At 43.9% G+C, this 12,608-nt stretch overlaps 1 protein-coding gene and 1 non-coding gene across 2 annotated transcripts in view; both read left to right on the plus strand.

Moving 5' to 3' along the window:
* The window catches only part of PRRC2B (proline rich coiled-coil 2B), a 37,650-nt gene extending 25,366 nt beyond the window's left edge, over positions 1–12,284 (plus strand). The window contains exons 24-31 of the mRNA XM_035898241.1: positions 43–235; positions 1,535–1,632; positions 2,275–2,402; positions 2,955–3,195; positions 5,339–5,515; positions 6,197–6,288; positions 6,930–7,011; positions 7,454–12,284. Of these exons, the coding sequence (XP_035754134.1) occupies positions 43–235; positions 1,535–1,632; positions 2,275–2,402; positions 2,955–3,195; positions 5,339–5,515; positions 6,197–6,288; positions 6,930–7,011; positions 7,454–7,594 (1,152 nt within the window). The 3' untranslated portion in view covers positions 7,595–12,284. The remainder of the gene's footprint in view (positions 1–42; positions 236–1,534; positions 1,633–2,274; positions 2,403–2,954; positions 3,196–5,338; positions 5,516–6,196; positions 6,289–6,929; positions 7,012–7,453) is intronic.
* LOC118452712 lies at positions 477–564 on the plus strand. Its single transcript, XR_004842513.1, has one exon. It is a non-coding gene; the product is annotated as a small nucleolar RNA SNORD62 (small nucleolar RNA).
* Positions 12,285–12,608: the final 324 nt, after the last annotated feature.

Raw genomic sequence — 12,608 nt, forward strand, 5'->3', positions numbered from 1 at the left:
CCCATTTGAACTGTCTGTAGTTATTGTCCTTCATTTCCATAGATGGAGTCTGCTCGTAAAGCTTGGGAAAACTCTCCTAGTTTACCAGAACAGAACTCCCCAGGAGGTGCAGGTTCAGGCATCCAGCCTCCTTCCAGTGTTGGAGCTTCCAACGGTGTCAGCTACAGCTCTTTTGGTGGAGTTTCTATGCCTCCTATGCCTGTGGCGTCCGTAGCACCTTCTGCATCTCTTCCAGGTACCCGCAAACTGCAGCAGCACTATTTGCATTGTCTGGTTGGTATCTAGGATTCTAGTAGATGAGAGCATGGTGAGAAGAGCTTCCACGTAAAGTAGCTGGCTGGCTGGTATTTAACAGATTCTTAACAGCAATTCAGGCAAGACAGAAAGAGGGACCATCTCCCCACTTTGAAGAATGTTATTTGAGTGTGACTGGTATAAACTTAACACAAGGATGACTTTCCCTGTGTAGTGGCAAGTCTCTGTGATGTCCCAATAGATCCTGCTTACCCTTCACTGTGCGCTCAATAGAATAGAAGGGAAGTGAAGAAACATATGGCTGAGAGACTTCAGCAGTCCCAATATAAATACCAACATCAACCATTCCTCTGCTCATTTTGCTTTTTAATTCACAGGTTCTGCTCTTTGTACCTAACAACAACAACTTGCTCACAGTTTGCAAAACTCTGGGAGATGAGAAGGTGTTGCTATCCTTGAGTTACAGAGGGAAAGCTTAAGCTCAGTGCTGTTCAATAGTGTGTATAATTAGGGAGAGCATCTGGAAAAAGGAAATGTACTTGGATTCTCTGACTCCTGGGTTCCCAAAAGGCCTCTCATGTGTGCGCTATTCTTCTCATTCCTCAATTCAAGAGTGGAGTGGAACACACTGGGCAGAAGTGATAGCGAGTGGGCCTCTGTAGGGACTGTTACAAGCTTCCACTTGGAAAACAGATTGTTCCAAGTTAGGTGATTGTCTTCCCCACCCCCCCAAACTTTGCTTGTAAATCCCGTGGCTCAGATTTGCACAGAACCACAGGAGTGGCACAGAACTTTCTAATTGGTGCCACTCTTGGGGTGAATGCGGCTTTTAGATCTCTTGTGTGAAGGTCTCAAACGCCATGTTTGCTCTTTCTGTCCCTCCTAGCTGCAAAGATGAGATGATTGCAAAGCAGGTTTCTGGCATTTAGGGACAGTTTTGAGTGCAGCTCACCTGTTCTTGAACTGTTAGTGTCTCTGACTTTTTTTTTTTTTTTTTTGTGTGTTTGTGTGTGGAGGTGGGAAATGGGTTTGCATTTAGCCTCCTACAGAAAGGTGCGATTAATTCTCAGCAAGTCTGCTACTGTCAGTGGGCTGCTGGCTTTGGTATGTGGGTTTACGAGCTTTACAGGCTCTTCTGAATGGGTACTATGTTTGTGTTGACTTGCTGAACTGGTTGCTGAGATGTAGGAAATAGTCGTGACCTGCAGGTCTCTGCAGTGTACTGTGCCTGTATCTCCCCTGTACCTTAAGTTTACAGCCTGCCCTTTCTGATGTTTAGGTAACCATATTCCACCCCTGTATCTGGATGGCCACGTGTTTGCAAGTCAGCCCCGCCTGGTCCCTCAGACGATACCTCAGCAGCAAAGCTACCAACAGGTAAGGGAGAAATACAACTAGCTACTGGTTTCTCAAGGAGTCTTCAGGGTGGCATTTAAGAAATGAGGAGTCATTTGTCTTGCTTAGATGTGGCTCCCTTTAGGTTCCTTGAATGCTGCTTCCCAGTGGATGTCACAGGTTAGCAAAATAGAAGGGAGGGATTTGAGCGTTTTTTCCCCTTTTCTGCCAGTGCCTTTGGACTGTGTTTAACTGAATCAGCTGCTGAGGTCTCTGTGTGAGGTAAAGTGACTTTCAGTACATTCCAGTCAATACTGATGAGCAGTTTCACTAGCCTTAGTAAGTAGGGTGTTGATAGAGTTGGGGAGAGCCCCTTCAAGGTAAGAGTGCAGGCAAGTGAGAGCTGGGATTGTCAGTGCCTGTTCTGTGTGTGGAGTACATTGGTCCCCTCATGTCCATCAAATGCCTCTTGTAGGCATCAGTCTTCCCTTTCGGGTGCCTACGCAGTATCTTCCCCTGCCAGTGTTCTGCTGTGCTGTGGAATGTTGCAGGGGCTGGGTAAAGGCGCAGTGTAGGTAATTGTCATGGCAGGTTGACTCACGGAGGAAAGTGATGGATTTTTAACAGATTGGGAGAGTTTCTGGCTCTTCTTGTACCTCTCAGTCATCTTAATTTCTTCTGCAGGCTGCTGCTGCTCAACAGATTCCCATTTCCCTCCACACATCCTTACAGGCCCAAGCTCAGCTTGGGCTGAGGGGTGGTCTGCCCGTTTCCCAGTCCCAGGAGATGTACAGCTCCATACAGCCCTTCAGGTAACTGCTTCCAGTTTTTCATTTCCTTGTGGTCTGAACTTCAGAGTTGGGCTGGCTATGGCATAGAGTCATACTCTGTACCCCCTTTCTGGCATGAGATGAGAGTTGAATGATCAAAATAGTCCTTCAAGGCCTCAAAAACCTAGACACTGAGGTTTAAAAAGAATGCTTGTTTTGCTAGAGCTGTTTGAATCTGTAACTTCTGACTTTTTTCTGCTTTGCAAAAATGCTGCAGATTTCTGGTATCCTGAATCATCCCTTGCTACTAATCCAGAGCTTATTGTGCAGGATATTGATACATAAACTTTGGATAGGATGCAATGTCTTTCTGTTGAATGTTCCTGCAACACAAGGATGTGGTTATAAGGGCTTAAAAGTGCAAGTAGAAACCCCTGTAACTAAGATGGGAAGTGGTGTTACAGCTTATTTCTTGTCAGTTTAGTAGAGTCTGAGAACTGCTTGCTGATGGCAGGCCAGATATGGTTTGGCAGTGTGTGTGTGTGTATAATCTCCAAAGGTTTTCTGTGTAATTACTTGAGTTTTTTTCTCCAGGTCTCAGGTGTATATGCACCCCAGTCTGTCTCAACCCAGCACCATGGTCCTGACAGGAGGCACTGCTCTGAAGCCTCCGTATTCCGCCTTCCCAGGCATGCAGCCCTTGGAGGTGGTGAAAACCCAGTCTGGGTCCCCCTATCAGCCTATGAATGGAAGCCAGGCACTGGTTTATGAAGGCCAGATAAACCAGGCGGCTGGTATGGGAGCTTCCCAGATGATGGACTCTCAGCTTACACAGGTTAGAAGCAGGGCTTGCAGGCCACTCCCTTGTACAGGCTTTTTCACAGCTGCTTGTTTCTAAGCCTGGGTTGAAACCAGTATTTATGCAGAGTCATGTGTTTGTGTGAACTAAGCTCTTTGTAAAGAGGCAAAAGATTTCCCTGAGAGACTCTGTTCTGTGAACCATTGTTTCAAACGTGCAACATCTTATTTAATGAGATTCTTGCTAATTACTTGTCAGTCCCTACTGAGATGTCATTTTGTAACTTGGAAGTCCTCGCCCTCAATATAGAAGTTTCGTGCAGATCAAACCTTGCAGTGCTTCATGTGTAGGAGGCCATGATGCAATGGGTGTCCTAAAAGTACCTCTTCTGAGAGCCAAATCCCCATTGTCTCCAGATTTAACTTGGCTTCCAGGATAATTAGGACCTTTTGTTCAAAGCTCATCTATCTTCTCAATTCATTTGTTATCCAGGTCTTATTTACAACTTCTGATCTGTTTGGCAGCATCTTAACAAGAATTTAATTGTGTGGAAAAGTTTTTGTAAAGCATGGTTGAGATAAAGACATTGAATCCTACTGTGAGCATAGCTGTATTTGTGGACATGTGTTCTCATACTCTGGAGAAGTTTGATACTTATATTAAACTCATCTTACGCTTATTTTGTGCAGCATGTTAAGGTTTATTTTTGTTTAAAGAGATTTTTATTTTGTGACTGACAGAGTTAATCCTGAAGGTAACTTATCTGAGGAAAATACAGAGAATACTGACAAACTCAATATTTGAAGAAATGCTTTATCCACCATCATTGGGGGTACTGATGGATGAAAAGCTAGACATGAGCCGGCAATGTGCGCTGGCAGCCCAGAAGGCCAACCGTACTCTGGGCTGCATCAGGAGAAGCGTGGCCAGCAGGTCGAGGGAGGTGATTCTGCCCCTCTACTCTGCTCTGGTGAGACCTCACCTAGAGTACTGCGTCCAGCTCTGGAGCCCTCAGCACAAGAAGGACATGGAACTGTTGGAACGGGTCCAGAGGAGGGCTACAAAAATGATCCGAGGGCTGGAGCACCTCTCCTATGAGGACAGGCTGAGAGAGTTGGGCTTGTTCAGTCTGGAGAAAAGGAGGCTACGGGGAGACCTGATTGCGGCCTTCCAGTACCTAAAGGGGGCCTATAGGAAAGATGGGGAACGTCTTTTTAGTAGGGCCAGCTGTGTTAGGACAAGGGGAAATGGTTTTAAACTAGAACAGGGTAGGTTCAGGCTAGAGGTAAGGAAGAAATTTTTTACAATGAGAGTGGTAAAACACTGGAACAGGTTGCCCAGAGAGGTAGTGGAGGCCCCATCCCTGGAAACATTCAAGGCCAGGTTGGATGGGGCTCTGAGCAATCTGATCTAGTTAGCAGTGTCCCTGCTCACTGCAGGGGGGTTGGACTAGATGACCACTAGTGGTCCCTTCCAACCCTAAACATTCTATGATTCTATAAGCAGTAACTTGGTCTCTTTTGCCAGCCTTATTTATTTATTTATTTATTTATTTATTTATTTATTACAAAGGGTTGTCATAGAACCTCCCAAATCCAGCAATTGTGAGAACTGCCAGATGAATCAGAGGGGACAGGAGGCTCTTGAGTCCTGAGCTGCGTTTTTTTAAATTACTCTTTAATTACTGCCATCATCAGTTTGAAGCTCACTGCAGAACACAGAGCTGAGGTCACCATTGCTTTCTCTAGAGGTCCAGTCCCCAAAATGCTTTGGCATGAAAGCGTAGCAGACTTTCTGGTTTGGACGTCAAAGCTGCAAACAAAACTCTTGATAAATGAGCTGTCTGCCATCATATTAAGATAAAATGCACTCATGCAGCAACCATGAGGAAGACTGAAGAACTGGATGAAGGTTCTAGGCAAGGAGGAAAGCCCTGTGTCTGAGTGCGGTTATGTTAAATCGATGCCATGTTAAAAGCCCAGCTGATTGGGTGTTGGCAACAATACCAGAACATGCATTTGGTGTGTAAGTCCCTCTGTTCCATTGATTTGCATTTATTCTGTGCAGTCTGCACTATCAGTGAACTTTCTTTTAGCAATGCTGTACTTTCAGGGTATTATTGTGTGTCAAACACAAGTCTGTTACCACCATTAAGTAACTACATGTCCTTATCACACAGCTAACGATGCCTGTGCCTGGCTCCCAGCTTCCTCTGCCCCGCTACGGCTCTGGCCAGCAGCCCCTGATTCTACCACAGTCCATCCAGCTCCCTCAGGGCCAAAACCTGCCTGTAGGAGCTCCCCGAAGAATCCTCCCTCCTGGATCCCAGCCTTCTGTTCTTGCTACCAGCAGGGAGGTAAGGATTAACCTCCTGCGTGCTCATCTTGGCATTCATTAACCCCTCCTGTGTTGAAGTTTCGCTCCTTGATCTTGCTTGTTAAAGGGGAGACTGGCTTGTTTGGGATCCTTAAATATCAAAGCCAAGGATCGGTGTTAAATTGAAGGAGCCCTTTTCCCCTCATCTCCAAAGCACAGGCCAGCAGTTTTTCAGGTTTTGCTGCTGGTCATCGTTCTGTTTCCAGGGAGCCACATCCTGCCTTGATCCAGTTTGGAGTCTCCAGTTTTATTACATGTTTACGCAGGTTTCCCCAGAGTGCTTGAGGGGTGGTGAGCTCCAGACACAGTTGGAATACTTCCCAGATATTTCACACTGTTGTGAAGCTTGTCCATTTGAGTAGGTATATTAATGTCATGTCTGGTTTGATGGATTCGTATCATAAGTTTGTCTATTATAGGGGAGAGAGAGCACAGCAGTTAACTTCCAGGTTCTGTGCTTGTTTGTGCTGCTGGCTTGTTGGTTTGATACAAGCAGATTATTTCACTTACAAGCCTCACTTTCTTCACCTGAAAAATGTTTTGTTCTTTTAATGGGCATGATGGGTAGAAGGGCAAAGATTTGGCTTAAGTATTTATATGAAGTAATGAGTGATCTGTGAATGCAAAGATGATACTCTCTCTCACTCATTTTCCTCTGTAGTCCTCCCAAATGGAAATGAAAGGGTTTCATTTCTCCGATGGTAAACAGAATATGTCCTCCGGAGGGTCTGTACCGTCACCACATACGTACAGGTAAAACATTTACAGAACTTAGCCTCTGTAGTCACGATGGGGAATAAGTAGTGTTCCTCCTTTGCAGTGACGTGGTGCAGGCATCATCCCTGTACAATATTCACTTGGGTTTTCACATGCAGAGTGTGCTTCCCATAGTCCAAACACTTGTATGAAAATCCATGATCATGGCTTTTGTTTTTTGCTGTGGGCCAGTGTGTATCTGACTTGGCCTTTTGTGCTTGTGGGAAGTGCATAAAGTTATTTGTTTACTGAGTCTGAAAGAGAAATTGGAATTGGTGTGTGTGCTTTTGTGTGTTCCTTGTTAAGACAGAAAATTTGAGGATCACTGAATAAACGTTTCAGTTTCCAGCATGGTCCTCTTGAGATGAGAGGTGCTAATGTCTAGACATACCAAACCTTCAGGTCATTGAGCCTTCTGGGATATGCAGTTACTTTATTTTTTTTCTCCTGACCAATCCATGTGTTGTCTTTTGGGCTGGGGAGCTCACTGATCTGCACAGCACAAACTCATGCCCTGTCTACTGCTGCTTTCTGCTGTCTTTTTTTTTTTTTTTTTTTTTTTTTTTTCACACATGAATAAGGTTCTCATTCCATTGTAGAATTTACTCCATGAATATTGTCGACTCTTCGATTTCCAGGCCTAGCTCTGCCAGCCCAAGTGGGAAGCCATCTGGACCAGCAGTTAGTATGGGCTCTGTGCAAGGACACTATGTCCCACAGGTAGTGTGCATCAGTCCTTTGACCCAACAGTAGCCACTCTTCTATAGTGTCATGCTTGTGCCTTGGACTTAAGAGGAGTGGCAGGAAGGCCTGTGTACCGAAGCTGTGTGTGGGAGAAAGGGTGGGTGGGTGTTATACTGAATCTGAGAGTAATGCTGTGTGATTTCAAAGTCAGGATTGATGAGAGGATTACCTGTTTTACAGTGTCCATCTTGTTTGTTGTTGAGTTTTTATGGGTTATTTGCATAGCCAGACATGTAAGACCCTTTGAGATACCTACACGTGAGGTGTTCTAGGACAGCAAAGTGTGACAGAAAAAAAGAAACACCTGATTTTTGGTGTAAATTTGATGTCTTGCATGCATGATGGTCACGGTTTGGTTGTTTTCTATCTGCCTAGAGGTCTCTGTCCTAGCTAATGCTTTGGTTTTGTATGTCAAAAGGCAAAGCAGCGGGTGGATGAAAATAAATCCAACCTGGGATCAGTAAAGCTGCAAGAAACGGCCTCCACAAACCAGATGAAGCCAGTGCGCACAGGAGCGATCAAACCTCAGGCAGTCAAAGTGGAGGAAAGTAAGGCCTAGGAGCACCTCCGATGCCCAGCTGGTCCTGCTGCCTGAGAGGCACTGCAGCTTAGACTGGACCCCACTGGATCTCCTGAAAATCTCGCCAGATCTACTCCCTGCCCCACATTGACTGACTACAGCGACATCATCCAAGCCCCTCTTGTGACAAAGCAGTTTGAAACAGTGGATATGACATTGACCTGCTTGCTTTAAAACAAACCAACCATGTGACTTTTAAGTGGCTCGAGCCATTTATTTCCCCCTCCCCCCCCATGCCCCATCCACAGGTAGCTGTGATTGCTCACTTGGCAAAGCCCGTCCTTCTCCTTCCCTACTTCTGTCTCAGCAGAGTGGCAACTGGGGGAGAGGGGTTAGTTTGAGGTTTTTCATTTTAAAGGCAGCTGAGGTTTTTACGAAAAAGCTATATCTTTGTTTATAGCAGAACTTTTATATGTTCTCTCATTTCCTCCTCCCCTTCTTTCAGCTTTCCTCATTCCTTTCAGAAAAGAATTCCCTTCAGCTAAAATTATGTTGTGACAAAACTCTGCTTAGTTTTATATACGGTTCTGTGCTGTGTTGAGAATCATGGCTCTTCTAAGTGGAATTTGTTTGGATGTATTTTCCCCAGATGATTTAGCCTTTCAGATTATTTGATTAAAAAAAAAAACAGGACAGTTATGGCATTCATTAATTTTTCAGTATTTTTATTTTAAGCTAGAAGCAGTGCTTGCGCTAGAAGTAAATGTGTACTAAAGGTATATAGCAGATCAGTCCATTAATCTTGAAACTTGCACCACTTTAGTTGTAGCTTTGTAGTGCACTGTGCACAACAAAAGGTGGCATTTTTGTTTTAAGAAAAAAAAACCAAACACCAAATTTCTGTTGCAACCTCATCTGGATCTGGGGGGGGGTGGGGGGGGGGGGGGATTTTTAGTGACTGCCAAACAAACAACACAATGCAAATCACAAATTCACAAAATGTAAAATCTCTTAAAAATCTCCTCACCGCACATGGGTCAGAAGAGTTGGCTAAAGCCAACAGGTCTGTATGGACTACTTTTTGTAGTTGTGATGCTCTCTTATGTTCCCTTCCTTGTCCACTCTTAACGCTTCATATCTCCTGAGACTTGTTCTGTATTGTGTTCATCCCTTGGGGCTGCTCTCCTAAGCTTTGCTCTTCTCCCTTTTCCCCAAGTCTTGCTTTCTATTCCTCTAACTCATGGCCTTCTGTAAAATTTGCATAGAAACGTATCGGTAAGGGAGCCCCTCTGCAAGGTAGCCATATTAGCACACTTGGAACCTCCTTTTTTTGTGTTGGAAGCACATGGTTACAGAGGCAGTTTGGAATCATCCTTTTACTCTCCTTCCCCAGATGGACAGCAAAGGTTTCTTTACTTTTGATGCAGCTGCATATAGTGTGTATACAGTGTCATCACCTTATACTTTCGTACCAATATTTGATGATCTATGAAAGGAAGGGCCCAGGGGGAGGGGGTTGGGGTTTTATTTCTTTGATTGTTTGGGTTTTGGGGTGTGTGTGTGTGTGTGTGTAGATTTTAGGACAGTCTTACAAGTTCCTGAAAGTGCTTGGAGTCCTTCAGCTGACAGTAGTCTTAAGTAAACTCAACTACTTTTCAGCCAACTTGGTTTGTGTTGTTTAGCTCTTTCAAAATGTAAAGTAGGCTGGTCACTCTGAAGTGAGGGAAAGAAAACTTCATTTTTGCAGGAGATGATAGCTTGCTAACTGGCTGTGCCGTCTGCCTCTGCTAGGTGGCAGCAAGTCATTTGGTGGTGGTTCCAAAGAAGATATTTTGAACAAAGAATGTATTTGGGAAGGGATCTGAAAGGTGTTCTTGTTTCTTCATTTGCTTTTTCCCCCCCCTTTCTGGGAAAGATACTTCATAACTTTTTAGGGATGCGTTTGAAGTTTTAAGCTAGGTATAAATAAGAGTTTTATACAGTAGCTTTAAAAAGCTTAGAAACCTAAACTAACTTAGACATAGTAATGTCCCCTCTCCAGAGGTGTCCCCCTTGACCATGGCAGAGAACCCAAAGGGAAAGGGATAGGATGGTACTTTAAGAAAAATAAAAGCTTTTTTTTCCCCCCTCATGTCTTAAGGATTTTTAACTTCAGAGCAGAGTGTGCCAGCATCTCTCCAGCATCCTCCTTAAAGTACAGGGTTTGTGATTTAGTGACAAATATTTCCTCAGCCTTCAGACATTTCCCAGGCCTGCATCCTCATCTGCTAGTCCTGCTCCCAACATTTTCCAAAGATTGCTCCGCCAATAAGTCATCCCACCCCCCTTTCTATTTTCTTCCTTGGAACATCATGAACAACAGAATTAATCTGTTTTTTCTTTTTTTTTTTTTTTTTTTTTTTTTTTTTTTGTTCTTATTCTGCCCAGCTGGCCCTAGCTAATATCAACCCAGAATCGTAACTGTAATGGTTAAAGAGACTTATCCGAGCCCCCTCTTCTCATCTCTTCCCTACCCTATGGACACACTACTTAAGCTTTACAAAGACACTAACCTCTTTCCTCCCACCTTTATGACTTTAAAATGGTCAAATGTGTTGGAGAAACTGGGTTATTGCTAGATACAAGTTATTGCAGTCCCTCTGGTGTAAATGCCATCAGAACTACAATACTTCCTGTTGAAAAAGGTCATCCTTCTTTCTCTTTTAACCCCTCCCTTCCTTCCCCCAACAGAATAAAACACTAGAATTTATTTATACGTATTTGATGTTGTAGGTCTAGGTGAAAAAGTAATTGTTTCACTGCTCTATTTATATATTATGTCTGAATTATTCTGTGCAGGAAAGGCCAAGAAATGCATGTGAGCTTCATTCCATTCCTCACCTTTGCGTGACTGTCGGCTGCAGTTGGCAAGACTCTCTTTCACTTAATGGAGTTTTGTGTGATGGAAAGCAGTTTTAGAGCCCAAATTTCTAAGGTGCAATATCCTTCTTCTCTGGCATATATTTTTGTTTGTTTGTTTAAAGCTAGTACAAGCTTAGTGCAGTTTGTGGTGCTCTTGAGTCAAAAGGAAAGTCTCTGATCCTCAGAGTGCAGAAATGCCAAGGGTGCTGGTAGGGTGATACAAATTCAGCTTGGGGAAGAGGAGAATGGAGATGTATAGAATGTGGATATGGCTTATCGGGGATAATTCTGCTTGCCGTCTCCACTGCTGAAGGGTCAGGCCCTAATGATTTATTCCTTTGCGAGTTGCTTTTGCTTTGACTGGAAATCAGCTATCAAATTGCAGGCTCCTTCTGCTAGGAAAGGTGCAGTGGGAGGGAGAGGTGGAATCCATATTTTCAGCAACAATGGGTGAAGCAGAAATATTCAGAGACTGACTTTGCTGCTTTTTGTTCAGCTGGAGGTCTGAAGCATGTGCATAACCGGTTCTTTTATATGCAGTGATTCATGGCCTAGCAGCTGCATTCAGTGCTGCTTTTCTCTCCAGTTCAACCTGCTTTTAGCTCTTAATTTAAACAAAAAAAGGCAAAAAAAAATAAAAAAAAATTTGAGGTTGAGGAAGAAAAAAAGGAAGGGGGAGGGGAGCACTCCAGTATGTTTAAAAAATAACAAGTGGAAGCAGCACAGTCACCAGTGACACAGGTATTATTGTTGATCTTCCATAACTCGCTCCTGGCTCTGCCGTGTGGCAGCTGTACAGTGGTCGGTAACTCTGAATGTGTTTGCAGCCCATTGAACTCCATACGTGTTTGTGTTCATGCAGAGGCACTCCATTTAACAGTTTCCTTGCAAGAATGCTGCAAAGCTACAAGCTGCCCTGTGGTTCCTGTGTATTTATAGATATATATATTAAAAAAAAAAAAAAAGAGCCTAGCATTTTTGCTACGTCTCACCTTTTGGCAGGTTACTCTATTCACTTTCAAGCGAGCACCACTGCATGCCAAGATCTCGTTCTGTTGCATTTTGTTAACCTTCTGGTTTGCTTCTGACTGGTTAAGCACAGGTTAATTCCTTGTAAGCGTGGGTTATTTTTGACGTATGGGCAGCCCAGTTTCCTTGTAAGAAAAAGATGCATTTGTGAATAAGAATTAATTTACAACAGGCGTCAGGATACTTAGTTGTGGCCCATTGACAGAAAAGGTGTGTTTTGCCGAAGCAGTGGAACTGCTGGCTGTGAAGAGGCAGCAGCAGTCCAACTACTTTTATTTTGTTTTGTTTTAATCCGAAGACCACCAGATTTTCCTAGTGGCCATAGACACTTGGGTTTAATGGCTCGTCTCGGCTCCTCCAGATGTCTGCAGCCACAACCTTGACCGTTCCCCTGGGAATCGCACAGCAGCAGTGAGGCTCACCCTTTAGCATGTCTCAAGGCGTTGTCCTTAGCTGGAATCCTTCCTCTGGTTCTGTATAAATTGCATTTGTTGTTTCTCAAGGGGATATTGTACTCCTTAAAGCTTTTAACCTCATGACCTGTATAGTAAATTTTTTTTGGCCTTTCCTCTCTTTGTCTTTTCATGTAGACCAGATATTTGAAAGGGCAGACGATGGATAATTGTGTAACGTGCAACCTGTTTATATTTTTTGGAAACTTTTACTTGGACCGGAACTCGAATCACGGAATCACCAGGCCAGTTGCGGCACACTCTTTATTGCCCTTTTTCCTTGTTTCAGTACCTATTGTTTCTCCTTTCAAATATGTGATTGTATTAGCTCTTTCCATATGAAAGAATTCTCCTTATTTAAATAAAAAAAAAATGAAAAAAAATAAAGCAGGTTATGCTTTTCTCAAATTCCCAAGGCCCTTGCCTGGTTCTTTTGGTTGGATATATAGATATATATATAGAGAGATAATGATATATATATAATGTGGGTATGCATACATACATGTAATGTGTGTGTATATATATATACAGGGTTTTTTCTGGAATGGAGGTGGCCAAAGCACTGCTGTGGGTGGCCATGCTCTTGGCAGGGACACACGGGGCCCCACACCGCTCTTGGGCTGCGATAGGCGGCAGGCCGAGAGCTGTGCTGGGGCTGTGGCGAGGGCGGG

Source organism: Egretta garzetta, unplaced genomic scaffold (genome assembly GCF_000687185.1).
Source record: "Egretta garzetta isolate BGI_Z169 unplaced genomic scaffold, ASM68718v1 scaffold497, whole genome shotgun sequence".
Lineage (NCBI taxonomy): Eukaryota > Metazoa > Chordata > Aves > Pelecaniformes > Ardeidae > Egretta > Egretta garzetta.